At 37.4% G+C, this 27,847-nt stretch overlaps 1 protein-coding gene across 2 annotated transcripts in view; it reads right to left on the bottom strand.

Annotated features, from left to right (window-relative positions):
* Window positions 1–301: 301 nt before the first annotated feature.
* PTPN21 (protein tyrosine phosphatase non-receptor type 21) overlaps window positions 302–27,847 on the bottom strand; it is a 47,353-nt gene continuing 19,807 nt past the window's right edge. Inside the window, exons 5-20 of one of the 2 annotated variants that reach the window (XM_063334739.1) lie at window positions 27,568–27,635; window positions 27,051–27,121; window positions 25,660–25,747; window positions 25,372–25,460; window positions 23,232–23,319; window positions 21,448–21,527; window positions 20,176–20,277; window positions 19,467–19,527; window positions 18,863–18,947; window positions 15,187–16,652; window positions 12,770–12,907; window positions 10,187–10,408; window positions 8,920–9,048; window positions 8,368–8,602; window positions 7,697–7,857; window positions 302–6,825 (exon numbers count right to left, since the gene is read on the bottom strand). In XM_063334739.1, the coding sequence (XP_063190809.1) occupies window positions 6,697–6,825; window positions 7,697–7,857; window positions 8,368–8,602; window positions 8,920–9,048; window positions 10,187–10,408; window positions 12,770–12,907; window positions 15,187–16,652; window positions 18,863–18,947; window positions 19,467–19,527; window positions 20,176–20,277; window positions 21,448–21,527; window positions 23,232–23,319; window positions 25,372–25,460; window positions 25,660–25,747; window positions 27,051–27,121; window positions 27,568–27,635 (3,212 nt within the window). In that variant the 3' untranslated portion in view covers window positions 302–6,696. The remainder of the gene's footprint in view (window positions 6,826–7,696; window positions 7,858–8,367; window positions 8,603–8,919; window positions 9,049–10,186; window positions 10,409–12,769; window positions 12,908–15,186; window positions 16,653–18,862; window positions 18,948–19,466; window positions 19,528–20,175; window positions 20,278–21,447; window positions 21,528–23,231; window positions 23,320–25,371; window positions 25,461–25,659; window positions 25,748–27,050; window positions 27,122–27,567; window positions 27,636–27,847) is intronic. The other variant, XM_063334740.1, reaches the window with a different exon arrangement.

Raw genomic sequence — 27,847 nt, 5'->3', positions numbered from 1 at the left:
AAAGTTATGGGGAAACTCTATGTTCAATACTAAAAATAGCTTTAGAAAATGCAAAACATTGTAAACAAAAATGGTGGGGAAGCAGGCGCAAGACTTTCCTACCACAAAGATGACAGCTATTAGTATTTGACAGTACAAGTTTTATCTTTGTACTGAGATTCAGGACAGTACTTGCAGTGTTTTAGAAGAGTGATCTTCTTTACGTACAGAAGGTAAAGTCCCAACCTAGGACTACACATGAAAACTAAGTTCTCTGATTTTTCTTTTAACAATGGAACAATAAAAACTCATAGTTGCTTCAAATATTTATTTCCATGGCAAAAATAGACTATAATATATTCATTTCACATATATTACATTCAGTAATACAAGCTTTTCTGTCTATGAAACACAATTTGTACATTGTTTTACAAACCAATTTCAGTTTACAAGAATTAAAGCTGCTTTGATTATACATTTTTACAGTATTGGTGGCAAGACAGCAAAAATAGACATGTTAACCACTAGCTTAGTACTAGAAAATAATACTTCATGTTTGCTACTGTTTAAACAAAGTCCCATTTAAATCCTTGCACGCTGGCTCAAACGAAAATGAAGCCAGATCCTGCATTCCTCTGACATTAAGGACTCAATCCTACAAAACTGCTGAAAGGACTTCAAACACCCATTTGCTTTAACTGAATGAAGAGATTTCAGCAATGAGCAGGAGCAGACATACTTACTGATTTGCCAGGTCAAGCCGCTAAAATTTCCATCCAAGTCCCCCCAGATCAGCCACACTGAGGACAGATAACATTGGGTATTTCAAAGCCATTTAAGAAAGTATCTTTGCAAAAAGCACATACACCTTGTCTGTCAGAATTATCCAGGATTAGCAAGGTGACAGACTGGAGGATTTTACATGTTTTTTTCCTCATCAAGTTTCCTACCATTCTAAAAATTAATGGCATTTGCAAAGTCTTTTAAGTATTTTAAGAGTCTCCTAATTTTACATAAATATTTCCAAATGGAAAAACAGCATTTAAATTCCCTTTATAAAAGTTAGGCACCTTCTGAAACTGTGCTCATGAAATTAAGAACTTGGTAGTTTGGATTGCTGCGTATCTGAACCAAAATAACATTACGTTAACTATAGACTTGCTCTCTAACTCGCCACAGGCTCAATCTGTTGTAAACTCTATTCATTACATTCTTTGCATTTGATTTCTATCTTCATTCCCTAATTAGAGCTGAAGAATAGTCTTCCAAAGAACAACTACACTGGAGGTTATTCTTCACCACTGAACGCAGCGTCATGGGGAAAATTGCAAAGAATAGAACCAAAGGCCATTTAGCAACTGTTTTTTGAAATGCTCATTGAAGTTAACAAATCCTTTCTTTTTTTCAGCCCCTGTAGACCTTAAAGTAACATATGTGATGCCAACAGAATGCACCAAGTTACCTGGTCCCCAACAGGATCTTACTAAGAAATGTATTTTTTTATTTATTTTTTTTTAGACATGTTTGTAACAGCTGCTAAAAGTTCAAGATTTTTCCCTTACCTTAGCACAGTATTATCTTATTTTAATATCACTGTATTGCAAATGCTGCACTGCAACATAACTTCCAAGCACATGTTATATTCCACATTTCAAGGGCCTGATTTTCAGCCCAGCCTTAAACTGGTGCAATTCACACTGACTGTAAACTGGCTGCATTCATAAAGTATTTAGACTTTCAAATCATCTCACCTGCATCCACTAGAAATTATCACTACAAAATGGCATGTATGCCTATTCCCCCTGCATTTTTCATGTGTAAAACCAGAGACCATAGTTTGAAAAAAATCTGACCTTTAATAAGTAAACAGAAACTGAGCCGACAGATTGCATTAAATATATTTGGAAAGGATATGTAAAAATAACAGAACCTCTGAAAAAAATATTTGGAATTTCAAAAATCACATTTTAAAAAGCCAGTAAAAATAACACTTATGACTACATATTCACTTACCCTACCATGCCATGAAAAACATACCATATGAATCACACCTTTCTAGCAGCTCTACTGCGGATACAAAATGTTCCAAATCCTCCTCCAAATGCCTTCAGCCATTCCTCAAATCCTCACTCTCTACTTCCAACATTTTGTACTTTCACAAGAGAATTTCTTCTGAACTATCTCAGCTACTTTTCCTTTGAATGCTGTAGCTTCATGTATGCACATTCCTGCCACGTTCTTTTGGTTAATTCTTGTAATCTGTATTTAAATTTAAAGCAGACATGTGAGTATTCATGCTTTGAGGGCTCAAGCTTTCATTGGCAATAAGCCCATTTTAATTCCTACAATATCGGGAAGAACTGCAGGAATTTTGCATCTTGCAGGACTGGACTCTGGCTTTGCATTACTTTGCAGTATTGAAAAAAAAACCAAAACAACAAAAAACAAACCCTGAACTCTAAAGCACAGAGTTCTTAACAACTGAGGTGCTGTTTCTTTTAAATTAATAACTTGAACTAACTACTGAAATATAGTAATGAGTTCACAATTTTTAAGTCCAGGGTTTTAGTAATGCTACTGATATTAAAAATGAGGTCTCATTACACAGCTAGCTTGTATGATGAACAACCTCACAGTTCCCAGGTTTGGTCCAGAGGCCATTGAAATCTATGAGCCACTTAACTTTAACAGCTGCTCCAACAGGAAAAATGTAGCAGCAGCCTCAGGTAGTCTTTCTTATTAAAGTTAAGAAGCTATTTTTGGAGAAAATTGCTCTAAATGTCATCCACTTCAAAAAAAGATACACAGGATCACAAGAGGAGCCAAAAATACCTTTCTCAAAATGCCAGGATTTTTTCCCATTTGTTATTGTTTTACTTGTTTTTACTAAATGTTGATGATAACTCAGAGCAGCTTTTCATCCACAGAAATTATAGGAACTCTGCTTTGCTCACCTGCTTTGAATTAAATGTCTTTCTAGATATAAACCATAGCACCCTGCACTTGTAGTTTTTACCACTCACTTGTGCAAAAGGTATCACGATGAGTGACACTAAGGCATAAAACTTTTCCTGCTTTTCACAGGGGACAGCAGAAAAAGGAGAGCACTCCTGTGCAGGCTGCAGAAAAGCTATGCATGCCAAACTCCCCTGCGTACCATGGAGCTTCTGTCACAGAACAGGGCAAGGAAGGATTTGCAGCCTACAGCTAAGCCAGTGACATCTTTGCAACAAACAAGATGACTTACGTTCTTAGAGAAGAGCTACTAGCCTAAGACTACAAAGATTCCCTGGCCAAAGACTCTCTCATTAGAGCAACCAAGAAAGAAATCAAATGTGCAGAAGCCCTTACTACAATTTGTTGGTTCTCCCGACTTCATAGAATTTGAATCTAAAAAGCATTTTCCACCTAGCCCACAAAAAGACAGTCAAATCTGTCTCTTGACAGTATATAGCACCTTTATTTATCCCTGAGAGCTCTGATATCCCTAGAGATCAGCATCATCTTTGCCATTTACTGCAAGAATGTCTTTCTTACTAAAAAAAGTCAGTTCAAATCTTGCATAATAATCTGGTTTCATCCCCATAACAACAGAAGCACATTTGGCAAAATGGACAGGCTTATAGTGGAGTTTTGAGCTTTTGACAAATAAATCCACCTCCAACTCACACCATTACTGGATTTGGACAGTGTATGTTCTCATAATGTCCGAACACTTCACAAAGCACTCAGCGCAACTACACGTAATAAAGCATCCCTTTTCGAGGCTCATAACAAAGTGCTAAAAACTGAATTTTCTTTTAAAAGTTAACCGAAAATCTAAACAATGGTTTTAAAATTAATTTTCTTACAGGATGTTGTGAGGTTTATTTTCATTTGGTATCTTTAGAAGAGAAACTGCTCATTTTCAACGCTCACTTGGAGCCATATGCTCACATACAAAAGCAATCCTGCTATCTTCACAAGGAAAACTCACATAAAGTCAGGACTATTAAGGTCAAGTCTATTAATGCAAAACCAGGCTGCTGATGGACAGAACTGAAAGCTGAAGTGGAGGAGGTAGCAATGTTATGCTTAAAAAAAATAAATCAAGAGTGTGACTACCAGATTAGAGAGCAACTGCCTCTAAAAGTGAACACAACTTCTTTCAGCAAAACAGAAAAGAAAGCCAAAAGACACACATTTCCTCACCCACCTCAAATAATCCCATAAATTTTGGATTAAATTACTTGCTTTGTTCCTTTTAATGCCTCACATCTGATTCTCTCTCCCAGTAACTGATGAACAGCTAAAAATTGTTGCTTGAAGTTGTGGTTGTATATAAATTCTTTAAAAGCTGCATGTGTCAGGTTATGAAGATCACAGTCCAAAATTCAGAAATGGAAATGGTACAAACTACATTTTAGAGCATACTTTCCCATTCAAAAATATTTCTGAAGATAGACGGAATTGTGGCAAAAAGTAGCAATGTTTTTAAAACACAGCACAATACAAATAGCTAAGTATGTTTGTTTCTTTCAATACTTCTGTTGACACAGAAGTATTAAATTGGTGTCAGATTTGGTTTGGACTTCCAGTTTTACATCTGGCAGTTAATACTTCCTAGGCATTTTATAGTCACAAAAAGAATATTTTCTCCCCCCATCTGAAATATTCAATCTTTCTTCTACTAAGAGCAGAACAATTCAGACTGCCTGAAACCAGAACAAATGCACTAGATTAATACAGTGTACTTTAAAGTAATATATTTTGTATAGAATGACATATTAGCACAATATCATTTGGACTGTGTGGGGTTTTTTTTTGTGGAAGTAGCTTATTACAGAGGAAATTGAGGCAACCTATTTATTATTCTTAATTAATGTTTTGGGAGACAATTATTGTTTTGAAGGGGCTTTAATTATCCATAATAGTTTCCAAACCCTTGTTAGAGCTCAGAAAAAATTATGTAATTTCACCAGAGATAAAAATGACTTTCAGTCTCATTTCATTTCACTAAGCAGGTATCAAGGGAAATGGACACTTAAACATGCCTGCAGACTGGTCTACCATAGGGCTTTCTTGAAATTAAACCAGATATCTAGAAAATAATAGCTCACTTTTGAATAGGGATTTTCAACTCATCATCTCAAAACACTTGAAAAGGCAGGTAAAACCACGCTGTCCCCATCTGAAAACCACAGACAGAGGATTATTTAGGGATACTGTCATTAAACGAGACCCAGGGGACAAAATGGAAACTACCAAAGGTACAACTTATCTTCGGGTCCATGCCACAGCCATTGACTCAGCCACCTACACAGCTACAAAAATACCCACATCTCCAGCGTCACCTCTAAGAGCTCTTACATTCTGCAGGTGTTCTCAAACAGCTTCTGTGGATATTCATTGCAACACTGCACAGCATTAGCAAAATCTGTTCTAGTACTGACAAAATAATCTGAAGGATTCTACAGAAATTTCCAGTGCTTTAAAGGCTTTTCTGACTGGGAACATAAACGTTTTTAATGGTCGTCTTTGCACTGTGTAAACCAGCAATCATAGCTGCCACACCTCCTCCATTATGCTTCATACGATCATTTCCGCTTTGCCACTATGCACCTTCTTACTCCAATTTTGGTTCTCTCACTTCATCACCTTAAAAGGCTCTTCCTAAAATAACAGGTTAGTAATGGTATATTACTATATGAAACAATGCATGATTATAGTTTCTATGTTTAACTACATAAATAACAGAGCAAAAAAAGTGCTTAAAACATTTGCGTCCACTTTGATTTCAGCCAGTAAAATCAAACTGTCCTCTAAATATATGAATAATACTGAATATGTACTTTCTCTCATCCATTTGTTTCCAATAACCTTGTAAATAATTAGAATACTTTTCTCCTGTTTTTTTTGCAGGTAAACATGCCTCCGCTCAAATGGAAGTTATCAGCAGTTAACATCACCTTTCACTTGTCAGTTCTATTACACGGCACTACAACTAATTGCCAAGAGCTTCCCCTACTACTCTCTGCATGATTTTTGAAAAGTTAGTTCAAACACTGTCAGTCTTCTCCTCTGAAAACATTATGCTGTTTAAAAAGTTTGGGGTTTTGGTTTTTGGTGTGGTTTTTTTTTTAATTAAAAATGCTGAATATAAAAATAGCTGTCCTTAAAGCAACAGCTTAAAATATCTAAAAGCTGCTAAGTTTGCTGAGTAAACCAGAAGAAAACAAAAGTTCATTTTAAAAAATATAGATGTATTGTTCTAACTATAAAATTGAATGCAGAATGAAACTGCACGAGACCTTGACATTCCCAAGGAGCAGATTTCTCACCCCGTGTGCACCTAGAGATTTTAGCTTTCGCATAGTTACCGATTATGTTTTAAAACATAATGTTAGTAAAATTGTGCCATATACTTCCATTCCATAAGATACTTATTTTACCCAGAGTAACACCACCCTAAAGAACGTATGCAAGTACTACAGACCAGTACAAGTAAAATCATTCCCTAGTATGACTGCAACTGAACATGGGACGAATTTAGTCCAGTGAAGATCCTGCTTTGCAGGGACTGTTACACTGACTCGCATTTAACAGTCACATACCAGCCCTTAAAGGTAACTGTGTAATTCATCATACGAAGAAAACACCAGTGAGAGCAGGTGTGCCTGGACAACTGTATCTTTCTTTCTGTAAACTCTTGCAGGGTCCCTTAGGAAGTGTCAGGGATTATATAAGTCTAGAACTTTTGAGAAACTGAATGAGAACTCCGTAGACGAAAGTGTACTGTGAAAGAGTCTGCACCATCATCATTCTCTGCTGCCTCAACTTGTCCAGCACTCGTGGGATGTCCAGCATCTGGAGGAAGAGAATAAACCATTACAAGAGACTGGTGAGCAAGGAGACTGGCTTGCAGTTTCTCAGCAGGAGGTTCAGAGTAGTGCCAGTGATCTAAGGGCAGAATCAGCTGCTCCAATTTCAGCTCTGACAATTCATTGCCTGTGTCTGCAGTATGGACTGCATGACACCACTGACCATGCCTACCTCCTCATCTGTGAAATATGCGTAACAATAAACTTGCCAAACGAAAACGCATCTCATGGGGTATGGGTCTTCACATTTCTAATGGCTGCAAAAGTCTGTTATAGCGTTAGGACAGAGATGCACAACAAAAGAGTTTCTTGAGACTCAGCAGGCATCTTATGTTATTAATAAACAGTTTACACCTATTCACTTCTGGCTAAAAGCTGATAGGACCAGATTTTATTCTATTAAACTACCCCTTTGTCTTCTGCTGAGACTGATACTGCCAATACGCTCACTTAGGAGCAAAATATTTAATAACAAGCACAGAGACTGGCTACAAAGCACGTTCTTGAATATTATCCATTAAAACTACTGCATGAAGTAGAAGTGGTAAGTCAGGGCGAATTCCTGAAATATGCTCAGTAGCCTAGGGCACACCTTGTTCCACTCAGTGACTCAACATCTTATGGAGTCAAGAATCCAAATGAGCATTCCAGTACCCAGTGTGTAAGTGGGCAACTCTAGAAGATTATTGACTTCTGTTGAATTGCCAAGAGCTTTTTCAACCATAGTTGTAAGGGCTCTTCCAAAGGACACATCTTGGGAAAGTTCAGATGAACAGCCATAAAATATTTATTAGGCATGTTATTTACTCTTCCACTACCTCACATTATTTAAAGCACGAGAAAGAAAAAGAGATCACCTCATTGTGTTCCAAGCAAGCGATCATGATTTCTGACAGAATGACCACTCCTGTTCGTCCTACACCTGCGCTGCAATGTACCAGTACAGGTGGATTGGAGTTCTTAGGATCCGCAGTGCTGTTCGTATGGCGCCGCACTGACTGTATCTCTTCCAAGTATGCTATTAAGTTCAACAAGATAAGAATAATAAATCTGGGAGATGAAGCCACATAAGCCATGCTATCATGCTGTATGACCACCAGAAAAGTAGTAATTTAACATAAGACGTTCCACAGAAAAATGATGCACTCAAAAGTCATATCCCAACCAAAGCAATGCAGAGCAATAAAGATCATCTAACTTTTGTAAGGCTTTCTTTGCCTTGTTCCCCTACCCCCCACCAAAGGCAGCTTGTGGCCATCTTACTACTTCTAGAACATACTCAAATGTGCTGTATGTGATGCAATTATCTTCTAATCTATATGAGCTTTTAGTAAATTTATATAGACATAAACAGTCACTTTAACAAACTGGCAGGTATATTCCTGACAAGAAGGTAGTTCAGTATCTCTTGTTGGTGTGAAGGAACCTTTTACAGCAGAAAGCTAATTCATGTATAGCAGCCATTTTAGGAGGTATTAAAAAAACAAACAAAACCAACCACAAATGAAAGCTATTAAACACAACTTACAGAGAAATCCCTTTAGATCCTCTGGACAGCCATGCTCTGGCCAGTCAGTATACTGCAGATGCCAAACTGTTCTCTCCTGTCCTGTGAGAAGATGCTTAATCTTCAAACCCGTTGTTGCATAACAGCCTGAGTCTGTACGGAATCGTGTGGTAATCTTAAATCTTCCATACGTTACAGTGTTGTGTCTTGAACCAAGACGTGGCCAGTATCTGAAGCTTTTTTCTCGCCCACTTTCCTTAAAAGTAAAATGCTTGCTGAACAATAAACATAAGAATACTAATACAACTAATGCTCCTGTAACAACTGTATCTCTCCTCTATTAAGTACTACTACAGTGTTATGGTTTCTCACTGAGTAAACCAAATTTCCAGTGGAAAGACTTTGCAAATTTACATCTTTCTGCCAAGGAAAGCAAGACAAAATGGCAAAGGGGTCACTAGAAATTTATCTTTGATTGGTCGTCTTGTTGGAGCAAAGATCCCCTTCCTCTAACAGATCATAACAAAATCATTGTGGAATTTCTGGGAGAATCCTGACTCGGTTTATACTCACTTCCTCTGCCGTCACCATAGCTATGATGGCAATCCCTTGTTCCCAGATCATCTGCCAGAAATCCTGACATGTATTCTGCAAAGGGCCCTGCGTAGCAATGTAATCCCACTCTATGCCGCCAACAGAGATCTGTAAAAAGAAAGGCATCAGATTAGTAATTACTGAAAACTTCCTTTTCCTAGTTCTTAAGTCAGCATTTGAAGATGCACAAACTGCAAAAAGACAGCAACAATTGTGAGATATCTCCCTCCCATTTTTTAGCTACATCTTGTCACATTAGATGCAGAAGATGTTTAAAACTTTAAATTTAAATTTAAATTTAAAACAATGTTTAAAACTGTATAAACACATAGATAAATAATGTATTTCACATCATAAACATAATGTAGAAGTGAGTAAATAAAATTGTATTTCTTTGTTAATTTAAGGTATTCTAGACAATTCAGGTTTAGAAAGCTTTCATACCCTGGATGCTGTAAATGCAGTAAAAAGTCAGAATTAGCTGATGTTTCCTCAAAAAATAGTATCTTACTTGTTTGAGAAGAGTCAGAAGAGTTACTCAACCTTTGTGAATGAGCCAAAATATAGAAACTATGGTACCATGTCAATGTGCAAACAGATTTATTCAAAAAAAAAAAAGAAAAAAAAAGACAGCAACGCAACTACAACTGCTGCTTGGACGATCTCAACTCTTTTCAGAGAAAGCATGAAGGCAATTTTAGTTGCACTTTAAGTAGGTAAATGCATTGAAAATGAATGAATTGCCTTGAAGGTTCTTGAAGTCACCCTGCAACTTCTTCACTTTTTTAAATAGAGTTGAAAGAGCTATGGCTAGCGAAAGGGCACAACTGAAGATTATAAACAAGCAGATTTCCCCCTGGTTCCCGTTCCTCTGCCACTGCAGTTCAAAAATATCATAATCATTGCAAAGGATCCCAGTTTATTATAAAGCTATTTGCCTTCTTAATCCTGGGATGAATGGACGTGCTTTCTGTTAGCACCAATCCACAGAGAGATGAGACAGAAAGAAGACAGTCAATCAATACAGAAGCAAGATGCAAAAGACCTCTCCAATAACTAACCCTCCATTATTTTACGTAATGCGGAAAAATTGGTTCCTCCTTTCCCCAAAGAAACCTCTGCAGAAGAAGGGAAAGATAGAGATGGAGGGATTCTCACTCATCTGACCAGACCAAAACTGATAGCCAAATCCATTTTTAGTTACCACATGAACTGGAAAACATTTCTCCAACAGTATTTCTCTCACCTTGATATGAGATGCATTGATGTAACCCGTGTTATTTTCTTTGGTTGGGACTAGCTCTACTCTGGTATCATCATAAGGAAGGACGTCCTGGAACCGGTTTCTTTCAGCATTTTCAGGAAGCCGAGCTATTGAGCACTCACCATCTATAAGTCTTTTTTTCTGAATGCGCTCATATTCAGTAAACACCATCCCCTGCTCTAACCGTTGTTCCAGAAATTTACACTGAAAGACAGAACACAGGCAACCATGCAAAGTCACATTCTAAGGTGAGTCTATTTTAACAGAGAACTCATGAAGGATAAAATGTATGCATTTTCCTCTCCAACACACTTTATCAATGCTTTTCCAGCTATTGTTTTCACACACATACCAGAATAAATTAGAAGCAACCATAACCAGCAGAAATTTTGTTCAAGTGAAACCTAAGAAGTCTCTTATACTTCATTAGGTCACAAAGACTATGGCTACCACTGGTGAAACAAAAATTATGTCATAGTTTCTATAGAGACAACCCACTTGGGCAAAGAAATATTTGACCAAACCAGATAGCTATGCTATACTACAAACCACCTCAAATACCTTTGAACAAGAAATGCTCATTAATCCTCCTACTCAATACAGCATATTAGATTACATCATTTGCAAAGGTCTCCTTTAATCTTGTAATAAAAAAATATAAGTCAACTTTGTCATTTGGATGGAGAAAATCTCTAAAAATGTAAAACAAAACACTTGCCTCAGTCAATGAGCTAATAATTCACTACCAATATTCCATTTTCTTAGTCTGAAGATACAAAACTTTGCATACAGCAGCAAAGCCTTCTTAGAACCTCTGGCTGCAGCTGAGGTATAAACCCAGGATTTTTTCTACTAGTATAATTCAACCTGTTTTATTTAATAAGCTGCTGCTCGCCTTGCCCCACCCCAATTTATTCTTTCAAAATCAAGTTCTTTCTAAATCATAAGACACTTCTGGAATTTCAGCGAATCTTTGCCAACAATAATTAGAGGAATAGTACGTAAGATTTCAGCCAGAAAATTTCATCTATGTCACATGTCCCCGGCCTCTCACAGCAACTGCTCTGCGGTATCAGGTCAGAAAAGTATCTTGTATCAAATAACTGCAATGCCAAATGTTGCAGAGGAAGGGGTAAAACCTCAATCATACACCATTTGCACATCAATACATCAACTGCACAAACTCCTTTATTATCTTTAGGCTAATTCCCTCACAATAGCATGAAGTTGAGCAATGAAACAGGCACTGAATAAACTTTAAAGTCGTCTTCTAAAAAAATATCTGCAGTCTGGACTTCATGTCTCACATCTGCTTTGCATTACCTCTTCTCAGCTGTTTTAGGAATTAATCCCATTTCATTTTATCTATTCTGCCTCTATGCTGATGGCTTTAAGTAAGAGGAAATAACCAACACAGGTACTAAACGCAGAACTGTCAACAACACAATTTTTGTCCCTTAGCATCTTTAAGGAATGTATATACAGTTCAAAAATAACTTCAACTGTGTTGAAATGGAACAGTCAAATTTCTCTCTTATGGCTCTCACTCCAAGTCTTAAAACTCCAAGACTAAATTTCTACTGTGTGACTTGCAACTAATTTTCTTGGCCTGTTCCTTAAAACTGCAGCTGGTGAGAGCAGGACTGTTCTTTTAAGTTCTAATCCCTGCCCAGTGACGGTCAACAAATTGAGCTAGTGGGGGTCTGCAGCTGAGGATGCCCAACCATGCTCAGAACCAGATTCTAAAGAGACCACTGGTCGCAGGATGTACAATAATCACTGTAGATCTTGGTGTATCTATCTAGTTGCTCCCTGGTCAGGTGTGTCATGACAGCACTGTTCAACATGGCCTTCACAGGCTGGATACTGATTGTATTTCACTTTCCTGTTACTATTTAATGATATACGAGGCAGGCTGAAGCATATTTACTGACATTATTTACCCTGATACAAGCAGATGGTGTCTTGTATTTCTCAAAAAATGATCCTCAAATTCTAGAACCTGATGTCCTCTCAGTGATCTGAGATCTTTTACTGAATTTAAAATTTCTGCAGATCACACAAGTTCCATCTATATTTTCAGGGATCCACCTGAGGAAAACAGATAAATACAGTCTGCACAAGCTATACTCTGGCAATGTAATTTAACCACAAAATTTATTGTAAAAGTTGTATGAATTTCAAATAATTACAACTAAGTTCTACCTCACACTCAGAATTTTAATTTTCATGTGTTTTCAGTGTGGAAAACCCAAAAATTAAGAGAGAAAACAGACAGATCTGGCACAAAAGTCTATCAGTAGATACTAGTTAATTTGTTTCCTATATGTTCCAAGGGTAAACTATTATCTAAATCACTGTAATCTAAAATCTTACAGAAAAATCTGAGTTATACCCAATATTTCTAGCAATGGCTTATCAATCAGAAGTCTCATCAGAACTCTATTTGAGTTACCTTGAACCTGAAGCATTTTAAAGTCAACACAAAGCACCATTCATATACATTTCATTTTGAAAAATAAATAGTGTAAAAGAGAAATCAAGCATGAAAAAACTTCAACATACCCGTTCATCATTTGTTGCTCTTGTTGATTCTTCCTTCCCCTCATCTGGCAGAGGCATTCTAGTCAAAGCTAATCCATTTAGGGCAGCTAGCTTTAGAGGCCCTATTTTTTTTGCATCATTTTTATTCTTTTTCATACCCTGCAAAAGAGAAGCTAAAATTTGTAAATATTTTCAAATATCTGATGAAGTTATAAGGCAGAAATCAGATGAGTTCAATTAAGCAAAGGATAATTCTTTGACCCCTTCTGCCAACACCTTTGACCTTTTTTTTTTTGATAAGCACTGCAGGGAGAGATTAGGGTGGTGGGACTACATTCCTCCAAGGACATAACACAAGTCTGTCTTCATTCCAGACAGGTTAATGAAACTGCTTGAGAATGACAAATATTGTTCCCTAACAGCTCACAACTGAGGGTGTGAGGTGACACTTCTGGATAATTGACATTCTTGGACAGAACTGAAATCACTTTCCAACACCAAAAACACATAAAAATGCTTCCTTACTAGACTATTCGGTTTGCAGGCACTTTTCTTTCCTATAAGTGGGCATTACAATGAGGATGTTCATTTCAGATATTTGGGTATAGTTAAATGTTTGACTAAGTTTGCAACAAACTGCACATAAAAATATGAACACAGAACTGCAGACAGATATGAGCCCTGAATCAGGCCATGAATCTAAATTATTGAAGTTACCATTCATTATTTGAGAAAAATACCAAAGGGGGATGTTTATGAAAGAATAAATTGAAATGATTCTTTTAAAAAGTGTAAGAGAAAACTTCATCATCCCCGCAGTTGCTAAGTTCGGTTATGAACAAAAATATACCGAAAATGTGAGCGCATAGGCTGCTTGAATGATAATCACGCTTTCAAAAGCTAAATGGTAGTAAGGAACATGAAGACAAAGCTCAGAGGATGAGACCACATTTAAAAGTGAAGTGAACACAAACACAACAGTAAGAGTTCATTAAAAAGCAAAATATGTGAACCTTGCTAGGGGCCAGCTTTATTACCAGGATATTCATCTCAACGAGGAATACAGAAGGGTGATATTCTCCATCACGCAATGGCACTCTTAAGTGTTAGTGAACTATAAAGTATTTTACTGAACATTTCCAGTGAAAAAGTTTTAATACCGATTTCATTTCAGAGGTTGCTTTGAACATTTACATAGCTATCAGCAGGAAAAGGCTGGCTATGATTTTGGTAGACACATCAGTGTCTGAAAATTTATCTTTTGGAGATCAAAACACTAAGTGACTAAATGAGAACACAAGGAGAAAGTTATCACCTTTTTTCCTATAACCACATAACAAACAGGAGGAAGAAGATTTAGAAAAACATACACAATTATAAAAAGAAATGAAGCTGATGAAGGTATAGCAAGTCTAACTGACAAAAAGTTGTGAGAGCAGTAACTATTTAAATACACAACTTTTGCATCATCAGCTGTAACGGTTACTACGACAGCAGAAGTTATATGGTAGTTCCACTGCAGTCCAGTTTGTGCAGAGAACTATTTGACACCAACTCCATCAGGCAAAGCTAACAACAACCAAGTTTAAAAAGCAGTAATAATAATAAAAATGGTCTCCTTCCATTAGCAACTGAAACATGCCACAGGCTATATAAAACTGAGAAAAAGTTTAAAACAAAATGAGCAGTAAGGACTGCCAGTGAAACTGTACAGTCCTACACAGACCTTGATGTTTCTATGAGGTGGGAATTACAGGGAAGGTGGAGAAACATGCAGTTGTTCACTGTTTATGGCTTCATAAGATTGGAGTAGGAGAAAGAGACATAGCAAGCAAGAAGTACCTTTAGTGGGCTAAAAAGAGCTTGAAGAGAAGGCAAAACGGAAAAGATATGAAAAGGGGAAGGGATTGAGGAAAGAAGACAATGCAAAGAAATAATTTATTGCGTAACGTCATCAGGTGTCCCTCTTAGTTCAGAAGAAGAAAGCAAATGAATCAAAAAAAGTAAACATTCAGCTACATCCAATTTTTCAGTGAAAGGAAGATTAGAAAGCTCGTAATGGAATGGAAAGAGTTGTTTCTGTTCCAGATAAGAATAGGTAGGGCGGAATTTGGGATCTAGAACTGACTTTAAATTCACTTATTCCATAGTTGTTAGCCAGGTTAGGCATATCAGATGGATGGAGGCTGCAGAACTGGATTTGTGTGGGAGGCCTATACAAGCAGAACTCAGACATGGCAGAGAAGCAGATAAAAGATATCTAAGCAAAGTTAATCAAGGAAAACCAGAAAAATAAAGGTCAAGCTTAAAGTAGCTTTTAATTCACATGTTTTAAAAGCATCTCAGGCGGATTAAAAAAGCGCCAAACCTCAAACAAAAACCCACACGCAACTCCCACTACAGAACAACCCGAAACAAGAGGAATAGTATCCACTTACACCTAGAGGAGGAAGGCCTTCCACAATATTCTTCTTCCCAGACAAAAGATCGGACACAGGTCTCTTCTTTACTGAATCTTTCCTTACTCTGTATCTCCCTGATGTTGTAAGATCAGATTCCGACATAGATGGAGTAAGCAGTCCTTCCCCTCTTCTCTGTACTTGGCTTTCTACTAGTAAATGAACAGGGCTCATATCTTTCATTCTCTTTTCTGTCTCTGTGATATGTAATTTAGGCTCAAGAATATGCAAAGGGCCAGCAGACGAAGCAACTGAGCTATAAGGGTAGTTCAGCACTGAATCATGAGAATAACCACCCAAAACGGATGAAAGTTGGGTTTGATCTTCAGGGAGAGGAGAAAGACTTGTACTAGCCTTGTTTTCTTCTTCAAATTCTTCTTCTTCCTCACTACTGTGAATCAGCATAGTGGCATCTGAAAGGGTTTTCTTATGATCACAATTCACACTTTCTTCTTGCTCGCTTTCTTTTTGCTTTGTTCTCTCCATCAAAACGTTGGGCTGTGACCCTTCTGAGATAACTCTTGGAAGAGCTACATCTGCTGCAGAAGCTGACATGGTCCTCTCTTTAATTCTTATTCCTTCAAAGCTGGGAGTCAAGCCTGCTATTTCAATACTGTTCCTCTTCTGCAGCTGAGCGTGGCGTGCCGATGTTAGAGGTTCACTGACTTCCTGAAGAGAATGTGCCACAGGCAGGCTGTCTTCTTGAAATGTCTGGACAGAATGGTGCACTCGCCTTGTGATTAGGTCTGGATTGCTGCTGCTAATGTAGATATGTCGTGAAAGGTCTGGAGTACTATTTGCAGGTCTCGGGTATGGGTATGGGGGAGGCGGTCGATAGACTTGGGTCTTCATTATATTTGGTGCTGGATAGTCCTGAGCCTGGAGCTGCACATTTGTTAACTCAGGCACACTGACTGCCCCAACAACCGGGCGCTTTTCAGCAGGATAGGGATAGGGGGATTGGCTATGGAAACTGTAGTTCAGGTTAAATGGGTAATGGTTAGATTGTGGGGAAGCAAAGTGAGCGTGTTCTCGTATTTCAGGTTGACTGTAAACTAAGGCATCAGGCCTGCTGTAAGCATATGAATTGCTGATGTTAAGATTTCTCATTGAATGACTCTGCCTATCTGCGTGCATCATTCCCCTGTTGAGCTGTCTCATCACAGTTTCATAGTCTGGCGTAGGGCGATAAGAAGGTGGTATTAGTGCACTATGTCTATGTGATGGGACATAATCAGTTCTGAGGACATCGCTTCCAGTAATGCTTGGGTTAGAGGACATGGGGGATGGCTGCAAGTAATGTTGTGGATTGTTCAAGGAGTTTGTGCTATGTGCACTATAGACACTACCATTGCGGATCCGACCACTGTAGTCATGAGGGGCTCTATCCAAGCTAGTCTGAGAGTGACAGTAGTATCCATTCTGATTGCCCACAAAGAGGTTATCTGAAAATAAAGTTTAAGAACAATCTTTATGTCCAAGATATCAAACAAAGATATCCTCTATTAAGACATGGCTAATCAATGTTTGAGACTTTCAAAATCGCAGTTATTCATTCTTAGCTATATACCGAAACGGGAAGGAAAAGAAACCCACCCCAGCTTTTTTGTTGTTGTTGATACCCAAGGTATGTATACCAGAATAACCTATTGTGTTCATTTAGATGATGCAAATTCCTATTGGAAAACAATGTCTCAGTTTAAGAACAGTTTTCTTCTGTTTGGGATAGGTTTGCTAAGTTTCAGTCCAAGGTAAACAAACTCCATATCAATCTTAAACCACACCAATTGAAAGAAAGTCAGTCTACACCAGGGTTTGCACTAATCTAATAAAATCAGTTTAAATGGCAAGAAAGAAAAAAAAAAGCAAACAAAAAAGCACCAAAAAACAAAAAAACACCCCCACAACAACCATAAAAAAAAATCCTCACTCTTCTTCTCCCCCCCAGGTGACAAGTAGATATAATTCCACAAGTCCTTAAAAAAAAAATAATCAAATTAACTTAATTAACTTTTCTCCAGAAATTGTGGTGACAGTTTAAACCATCACCATATATTGTTTGCATGTTAACGTATACCCACTCTGATGGGTAAAGAAAACGATGTAACAGTTTATACATCCAATATACATTCAATAATTTAACCAGTACTTCACTGGATGTACAATTTGCCGAGCTCCAGAAAAGAACAACTCAGTCATTGCTTTAGATGCCTTTCATTATTTAACTCTTCATGTTCACCAAAATAATTGCCACACTTATGTTAATGAATTTGCTGACTATCAAGCATTCTTTTCTTTGTAAAAAGAATTGTTCAAAAATAGGACATGTGCAGTAGCAAGTATCCAGCAATAATTCCAACATTATACTGGAAAGAATTCAACTACATTCTGAATTTATATACCTGTACCTTCATGAATACTTGTGTTACTCTATTTAGATAGAAAATGTGCTAATTCCCTTACCAGTGAGTTGTTAGAGCATTTTTTTTTTTTCCAGCTGATTTGTAGGACTGGACAGTCACTTTCAAAACTGATGCAACTTTGCAAAAGATTAGATTAAGCCCTTTGGGGGAGCAACTTTGTTAAATAAAGACACAACATGTAACAATCAAATAAAAAAGGAGAGAAAGCAGACATGACTCCACTGCAAACTGCCCAGGTTGGAAGTGTGCATTCCTTAATTCTGATTAGGGTTTGCTTGGGTTTTTTCTTTCCTTTTTCAATCAAATGTATACCAATTCCATAACTTGCAGACTTCCTTAGCCTTTGAATTCCCCACCACCTTGTAGTCCAGTAAACTCCGAGAGAAACTTCTCTGTTCCTGCATCTTGGGTTTAACATTTTTTTCTCTTTATTTTTCAATTGTCTGAATTGTCTGGGGGCTCAGTTACTTTTTGCAGCTATTAAGATCAATATTGACAAGGATCTCACAATGCCTTAACATACCAGTTTGACACATGAACCAAAAAAATGATGGTCAGCTTAAGCTCGCACAAGGCCCACAGTCTATAGTTGCTGTATATGATACCATAACTAACTTTGCTCATATCCCATTGGAAAAGATATGGAGGAGGAGTGATTGAGGGAACTAGGATTGTTTAGCTGTTTAGCCTAGGTGAGTGGAGATGTTATCATTCTCTACGACTACCTGAAAGGAGGTTGTCGTGAGGTGGAAGCTGGCCTCTTCTCCCAAGTAACAAGAGATGGAGCAAGAGGAAATGGCCTCAAGTTACATCAGGGGAGGTTTAGATTGGGTATTAGGAAAATTTCTTCACCAAAAGGGTTGTCAAGCATAACAGGCTTGCCCCCAGGCTGCCCAGGGAAGTGGCTAAGTCACTGTCCCTGGAGGTATTTAAAAGACGTGTAGATGTGGCACCCAGAGACATGGTTTAGTGGTAGGCTTGGCAGTGCTAGGTTAATGGTTGGACTTGATGATCTTAAATGTCTTTTCCAAACTAGGTGATTCTATGATTCTATTTCACATTAGCCTATATGCCTAGAGTAGCAGCAAGAACTTCAATTAGTGTTGTAGTACAAACCTATCCCATGTTCACCCTATAAATTTATTCATCTCTAGCCAAAGTAGCTATAAATGCAAATTATAGTTTTTACCTTCTAAAGTTGTGTAGTGTGGCCTTGGATTTAACGAACTTACCTTGGGAGGATGCATATGGTTCAGTATAATGACCATTGTAATGCAGCTGAGGTGGTGGAGGCATCATATAAGGCTGAGGCTTGGGCTAAGAAAGCAAACATTTATTGTTAGTTAAAAACTCATGATTTATTGATAAGTCTTGAAGATTTTTTTTATATATAATACATAATATTATATATACAATGTTCAATACACACACACAAATACATGCAAAGCCTTAGTCTTAAACCATTTCTCTAAATCTGCAATGTAAGTTTCTCCTGTGAGGTCATAAAAGAAATAATAAAAAAGAAGGAAACAAAACCAAAACCACCCATCCCCAACCCAAGACTGTATCTTGCTATCTGACATCTAGGAGAGTCTCCTGGTTGAGTCTCCTAGAGACAAAGCAATCAAACTAAAAATAGAAGTGCTTAAAATATTTTTCATTGCAATTATTTTAATTCCCATTATTCAGCTTTTCTACAAGTCAGAAACAGTTCCTCACAAGCTAGACTCATCTTTTTCACTGCTCCTTGTATTCCACTGAAGGAAAATTAATGTCTGATTCAAAGCCAACTGAAATTCATAAAAATGCAAATATAAAACTCTTTGCTCTCCTTACCATAGACATCCTGGACGAAGATCGCCTTCTAACAGGATTCACTGTAACGGGCTGGGTTTGTCTACAGAAGAAGTTTTATGGTGAGAAATGATTCTTAACACCACCAAGATCAACTTCAAACCTTGGAAAGTGCTCCCAAGTTCAGTTAAAAATCACTCTAAATTTCTTGGAGACAGGCTCTGTGTTAAATAGTCCCCCCCAACCGTCTCAGAAGGAAATAAACCACCATCGCGGGTAGGATGATCAGAATCACAAAACCAGGAACAAAATACTTCAGTTATTTCTTTGCCTTCTTTGTATGAGGCATAAAAAGGAGACCTCCCTGAAGCACTGCAGCAGGGCAGAAAAAGCAGCACAATGACCAGGGACTAGCTCCAAATTTGAACCCCATATAAAATCTCATACCGTAAGTTATCTGTTCTACAAGAACGGTCATAAAACTGTTTACAGAATGTAACGTTACAGATGTTACAGAAAGTACGACTATACTGCATGAGCATTTTTATGTTCTAACATTCAAGCTAACGGTAATAAATTTTCATAATTTGTTGGATTGCCTCCAGGATGTAAGGTTCAGAAACCTTAAGCTCCATTTTCCCCACCCTACTCTGCACCTGTACTCTGCATCTTGACAGAGGTCAATAGACAGCAGAATAATACAAATGCAGGAACTGCTAGATTTCAGAAAGAAAGATAATTTTCAGCTCACCCTTTGGGAAGTGAAGGACGAGAAAGGATTGGAAAGCGTGGAAGGGAAAGAATGAGGGAAGATTTCTGAGAGCCCTCCTCAGGTGGAGAGTCCAGGGAGTCTCTAAAGACAAGGTACGTACAGATAAAGAAAAAAAAACCCTGAACTTAGTACAGGCATGCATAAGACAATTTTCAGCAGCAGGACCAGATGAAAGGGAATCTTAGAGTAAAGATAATCAGAAAAGGTTTTTTTGAGGACTTTGCTTATTAATAAAACTACATTGTGGTGAAAGGGTTAAAATAAGTAAGAGACTGACATTCAATAGAAGTGACATTATTCAGATAGTAATGCACAAGTCCCAGAAATACACTACCACCAGTATATCTCATCTCCCTCAAAAGGCATCCAGGTTTACAAGCTTAGAGGTATAAGGTCTACTTTATTCCAAATTAATCTTACTCTTCTAAAATAAATTAGCATTAAATACACTAGCAAGTCATCTGTGGTACAAAATATTCTATTATCTTTGCACTGGCCTCAGCAAATTTTGGACCAACCCCTCCATAGCTATCTTCTTGTGTACAAAGTGGAGGAACGGAACATTTGGGAATCATGCTTTTTTACGACAAACTATTCACTGGGTCTAATTCCCTATTATTTGACTGAAGTAACTTAACTAAAGGAAAGCTGTACAGCAGAGTAGCTCAAATTCCAGCCCTTGATTTACAAGTTGGAGACCAGCCCATTTAAATTTAATTTGATGAATTGTATTGAATTTACTTTGCACTGGTGCTACTTGAGCTATACAGATTCCATGGATATCCAAAGGACCACATACCTCTCAGCTGTCAATCCAGCACATTTCAGGAGTGCTTCACATACACTTCCCGCCCTTTTAAAGGCCTCTAGAGTGTCCTTTCAGAGCAGTTCACCCAAATCCAGGCCAAAATCCCACTGATTCTAGTAGTTCACAAACATTCTAGCAACAGTAGCCCCCAAAGCAACTAAAGTTGCACTTCTAGTCACAGCACTGAGATCCAACTGCAGGTGTCAAACACTATTACTTTTGTTAAGATTTCAGCATTTAATATTGTCCTCTGTTGTAATGCAGACCATGTTTGAGAAACTGGTGATAAGTATTTTCACAAAAAAGACTAAGAAAAAAACCCCAAGACATTAATTACTACCATCTAAAAAGGACAGTACAAACATTACAGAGGTTATAAAAGATTTCACTTCCCAACAGAAGCTTCAAGGGCACCAACAGTTATGCTAATGTATTCTACTTACAGGCTGCATTTATTTAGTCGGTAAAATTTGTGTCTAGCCACACACATCCTCCACACATATTTTGCTGTTTCCATATCTTCCTGCCAAAAAACAAAACCAAAATTTGCATATTAGGCCAAATATGCATACCCTTTGCTTGCTTTCAGACAAGCCACTGAAATTTTTAAGATTAAGTTAGCATTGACTGATTTTGTTTATTAACATAGCTTCATTACTTTCAACAGGTTTTCCCTAAAACTGTACTTTGTGGGCCTGAACATGCACTCTAGCCTAACAATTTTATTAGATTTATGGAAAGTAGAAGTGGAAAGTTGAAAGTAGAAGCCTTTTGTTGAGGACACTCTTATCAGCTACAACACTATCACAATTTACAGTGTGTGTGTGTGTGTATATATATATCTCAATATATCTCATGCTATAATATTGTCAACAGCTGCCTTCTTGACAAAGACAACTGGTAAATGCTACATAAAATTAATTCTGCAAGGAATGCCATGGCCCATTCCAGAAAAGCTCCAAGACCATGTTTATCTTTAAATGCCACTGATTAAAAGCCACCTAGACTTTAGTAAAGCTTTTGACACCGTTTCCCACAGTATTCTCCTGGAGAAACTGGCTGCTTATGGCTTGGATGGGCATATGCTTTGTTGGGTAAAATACTGGCTGGAGGGCCTGGCCCAAAGAGTTCTGGTGAATGGAGTTAAATCCAGTTGGCAGCCAGTCAAAAGTGGCGTTCCCCAGGGCTCAGTATTGGGGCCTGTTCTCTTTAATATCTTTATCGACTACCTGGACAAGGGGATCGAATGCACCCTCAGTAAGTTCCCAAGCAACACCAAGTTGGGTGGGAGTGTTGATCTTCTTCAGGGTAGGATGGCTCTACAGAGGGATCTGGACAGGCTGGATCGATGATGGGCTGAGGCCAATGGTATGGGGTTCAACAAGGCCAAGTGCCAGGTCCTGCACTTGGGTCAAAACAACCCCATGCAGCACTACAGGCTTGGGGAAGAGTGGCTGGAAAGCTGTCTGATAGAAAAGGACATGGGAGTATTGGTCGACAGCAGGCTCAATATGAGCCAGCAGTGCGCCCAGGTGGCCAAGAATGCCATCCTGACTTGTATTAGAATAGTGTGGCGAGCAGGACTAGGGAAGTGATTGTACCTCTGTACCTTGGCACTGGTGAGGCCACACCTCGATTCCTGTGTTCAGTTTTGGGCCCCTCACAACAGGAGGGACTTTGAGATGCTGGAGTGTGTTCAGAGAAGAGCAACAAAGCTGGTGAGGGGTCTAGAGCACAAGTCTTATGAGAAGCGGCTGAGGGAACTGGGGTTGTTTTGCCTGGAGAAGAGGAGGTTGAAGGGAGACCTTATCGCTCTCTACAACTACCTGAAAGGAGGTTGTGGCAAGGTGGGACTCAGCCTCTTCTCCTAAGCAACACGTGATAGAAAATGGCCTCAAGTTGCACCAGAGGAAGTTTAGATTGGATATTAGGAAAAATTTCTTCACTGAAAGTGTTATCAAGCACTGAAACAAGCTGCCCAGGGAGGTGGTTGAGTCACCATCCCTGGAGGTATTTAAAAGACAGGCAGATGTAGTGCTGAGGGACATGGTTTAGTGGTAACTTGTCAGTGCTAGGTTAATGATTGAACTTGATAATCACTCATACAGTTCAAAGTTGCTAAATATGTAAAAAGCAGTTTTTATCCTTTGAGTTAAATTAGCTGTCTTAATTTGTGCTTTTATTTACTGATGTCTTAGTGAAAAATTAAAAGTAAAAATCTACTCACAGTTTGGAATTGGATTGTCTCTTCTTTGTTTGCCAGCTCTAATGCGAAAAAGGATTTGTTGTGAGACATGTTGGCAATATCATGCCACCTGCAGACAAAAGGGATAGAACATGACTGGCGAGCTCTGATTTTTAAACCACAGAAAAAGCAACTGAAGAACAACCACCCCAAGAACTGCGGACAAATACAAAGTTCATCAATCTATCTCAACAAGTTGCAGACCATCACTTCCATGTCCATTAAATGACTTCTGAAAGGGAAATATGTATGTGACTATCCCTTTGAAGATGCACAACATGTACAATAATAAGTTTATTACTTATCTTCCACTTGAAATTGTTTCAAGGGTTCTTTTTAAATAAATAAATAAATCAATGAAATTTGGACAAAATTTAGTTCTCAGCAAGTTATAATGTTCCGACTGCTTGAAAACAAACTATACATTTCAGAGGGAAAAAAAAAAAAAATCTACATTAAACAAAGACATAAAGGCATCATTACACATATTTTCAATAACTCCCTTGCATATTGACAGATGAGAAGAAGTTAGATTGCAAGAAATACAATACCATATATTTATTCGACTTCTTGTTAAATATAAATGTAGTTTGATCCATTAGTATTATGTTAGCGTAAATAAAGCCTGTATCATTGATTTATTAAGAGAATATTCTGCAGTGCGCAAATACAGGGAAAAAGCATGATCTACATACAGGACTCTCACTAAAGGTATTCATACAACTTCCATTTTCATTATATAGATGTGGCTAATAGCATTTCCTATAGCTACTTACCATCATATGCGTGAGGTAGAGAAAAAGTAATATCCCCATTTTGATGTAGAAAAAAGACCCCTTAAATTTAAAGCCTTGGTTCATAGGCATTTATGGATGCAATTATGAAATTACTTAAACCAATCTGAAGCATAACCCAGCCTTTGTAAATTGTATCAGTGGGTCATTTGTCTATGCTTTTTTGACACCCAAATACCATGATATATCTATCCCCGGTAGAACTGCCCATAGTTATACAATAAATAAGCAACAGGGCAGGAAACTAGATCCTGGAATTGGAATATGAATACTTTCTGATGCTCTCCAATGCACAACTTTTTTCTTATGTTTACACAGACACTCCATTCATGATTCTTTGGGAAATTATGTGGAATGCATGGATAAAGCTTTATTGCTCTCCCCTGTGTGCTTGAAAAGTCAGAAAGCAGCACTGTTGTTGCTTCATTCTGCAAGAAAGCAGAGTACAGCACTTCCACCACTCTACAAGAATATGGCAACAGCTCTCCTATCAGCAGCAGTGATGGATTTTTGTGAAGGACAGATATCAGTACTGAATTTATAAATTCTATTAAACAAAACCACTAACAGAAAGCACAGTTGCTACTTTCAGCACAAGTTCCAGCAACTGTTGGACCACAGGATTTCAATATTCTGTTCATATTCAGACAAAAATTCAATTCTAGATGATTAAAGTTCACTAAGAATAAAGCATTTTTTGCTCTAGCGATAACTACAGATTACTAAGACTCATTTTAAAAAATAAAAATCTTGAGATGTATTTTTTAAAATTTATTCCAAATTCTGTTCCAAGATGCCCACGCAATCCCTCTTGAAGTCAGTGGGAACCAGGTCTTTTCACATGAGACTGAATTCTAACTGTTAGGTAATTTGCAGACATGCCTATGTCTACAATTTAACTTTGAGAACATTAAATAGTAAACTAAAACATGTTATAATGTGACTCTCCTCTATTTCTTTTATATATAATATATGAAAGTATAATTTTACTCCTGGATAATTTTACAATTGAAAATTTCTAAGTAAATTGATGCGCCCATCTAAGGACTTGAAGACGTTCTATGTGCAGAGAATTGCTCCTTTTTGACTCAGTATGCGTTTTGCAATGGAATTAGAATTAATCTGGCTTAAAGATATTCATCCTGTAGTCAATACATTGAAAAATTCCCATGAACTTCAGTATTCACTGTAGCGTGACAACTACAGGATTATGTTTGGTTTTATCAAATGATTAAATACAGATCATACCTAAGAGTTATTCATGCCAGTGAGGAACACACAGAAAGTGTGAAGTGCACACAGATATTTTAAGAAAGAATGATACTAACCTAAATACAACAGGAGGACGACCATTTTTGTGTTTCACAAAGATACCATCAAGACATGCTCCGATGAATATGTCACTTCCTTGGCTGTCCTGTAAGAAGTTACAAAAAAGTATGCAAATACAGAAAAAAGTCTTTGAAAGCAAAGTTACATGAGAAGCAACTACTTTTACAACTGTGGAGGAGAAAAGGGGTGGTATGGTTTTTGGATTTTAATTATTTTTGGCAGGAAGTAACCCTTTTTAAATAGGGAAAGACAGTAACTGAGACAAAGATCAAAGCTCTGTTTACCTTTGCAGGATAGGTCTCTTCACCATAGCCATCCATTCTCTCTACTTCCTGCATATATAACATTTCTGCATCAGGAGGAGTAAGGCCTCTACAAATGAAAACAACAATGGGTTAGTACTGTCAATAAGAAAAAAAACGATCTTTGTTTTACTCTGACTGACACTGTCAAAGCTTAAAAAACATCCGCAAGACATCCAGGGATACAAATCATGCTGTTTTCATCAGTACCAATGGCTGATATATTTGTCTCAGCCTTTACACTTTCATTCTAGTGATTTCTTTCTCTCAGGCATCTCTAGGGGTAAATGGCAACAAAGACCAGTTAAAATTATCATCTCTGCTCATGGCAGACAATTACCACATTCTTCTTCAAATCCATCATTGTCACCATATTTTCTCATTTTATCAGAATGATTATTCTGGCACAGGTGTTCAAGACCTGAATTCCTCCTATTGCAGTATACATGCATTTCAGGAAAGAGAGTCTCATTTTCTAAATGCTGACTGAGTTTTAACTGTAATGATTTGAAAATATGAGAAGGACATGATCTGTAGGTAAAGGTAATATTTTTTTTAATTAGACCAACTGCCAAAGACAGTTTTCTCACAGACTTGCAGTAGTGTCACGGGGATTAAAAGCTTGTGTTTCCCTGCCTACCTCAGTTGATCTCATAAAAGACATCATCGCTACCTGCAAAATCATGTCATGCTCTTTCTTATGTCTCTGAACACTTTTTCAATAATCAGTCTTTACTTTTTGTTTCTTTACTTTTTCCTAATGTCATGCAGATTAAGTTTTCTTTCCTGCACCTTAACCATCCAATCTTGTTACAAAAGCATTTCAACGACAAATGGCTTTGAAATTCTCAAGCAATATTTTAAAGCAATACAGGCAAATATAATCACTATTACTCACATAGGCACAAACATTTTTCACTGATGAACTGACAACTTAACTTTCCTTCACTTTGAACTACTGCATATTACCTACCTTTACTTAATATCAAAAGCATTCTGGCACAATGACTGCCTCTACATTTCTACTGCTCTCACTATCTGCCAAGGCTGTTTATCAAGAAACATCCTTACTGAGGTCACAACTTCATATAAACAACTTTCAGAAACATTATAGAGGTGAAGTCACACTGTTAAATTGTGTCCTGTATTCTTAATTTTCAAGCAGAGTCCTCTAATTTATTTTAATGGTCATTCTGTTCTCTCTTCACTTTCATTCAGCAAAAATTCTTGTAATTTTAATGCAGATGTACCAGTGAAAAAATGACTTAAATGGGAAGTGAAATTAGTCCAACTACCTTCTGAGATTCCCAACTTCCTGAGCTACCACAGCAATCACATTAAAATTAAGCAATAAAGAGTTCTAGAAATGGTACCTGTACTTCTGATGTAGCAAGGCAACTTTCTGTGTCGCTTCTTCCAATATTTTTTCTTCTTGTAGCCAACCCTTAAGATAGCATTTATAGAATGAAATACAAAAATTTCTACAAAATTAAATGGTTATAGTTTCTTTACACAAGCAAATCGACCCTCCACTCTACTCTTGGGCCTTAGATGTTGTAATATGTACACAAACAAAACCAAAAAGCACAAACACTGTTTTGAAGTGGTTTTACTCACTTTCCCACCTCCACACCAACCCTTTTTTTCAGTGTAATAGACAACAAAATCGCAAAGATCTTGCAATATCTTTGCTCCCGTCTAACATAAAGCATCTTATCTCACTCCAGACTCAAAGAAAACCTTTACTGATTTGGATAATCTAGGGACCAGTAAGCAAGATGAATCATGGAGTCTTTAATAATGATTTACATTTACCAATCTAAAGAAAGATTTAAATTTAAATTTATCAACTTAAGAATTTAAATTTATTAATTTAAAGTAAGTACTTACCACTGGAAACAAAGCAAATCTTTGTAGAAACTCCTGAGATTCATACTGATCATAGTCTCCAAAATCAGCTAAAAAATAAAAAATTTCTTGGATTCAAACATTTATAACAAAATGATTCAATACCCAATTAATTGCAGCAGGATCTCCAAGTAGCAAATCTCCATCCTATTGAACTACGATCTGAAAGTAAAACAACGGAACAAACTAACCAGTAATGCTTATGAAGAGGACAAGTAAAAACACATCCCACCTTTTTATCTTGTTCAGAAAAATTGATAAC

The sequence above is a fragment of the Chroicocephalus ridibundus genome, chromosome 4 (genome assembly GCF_963924245.1).
Source record: "Chroicocephalus ridibundus chromosome 4, bChrRid1.1, whole genome shotgun sequence".
Classification (NCBI taxonomy): Eukaryota; Metazoa; Chordata; class Aves; order Charadriiformes; family Laridae; genus Chroicocephalus; species Chroicocephalus ridibundus.
The sequence above is the reverse complement of the archived record's forward strand: the minus strand, read 5'-3'. Positions and strand labels throughout refer to the sequence as shown.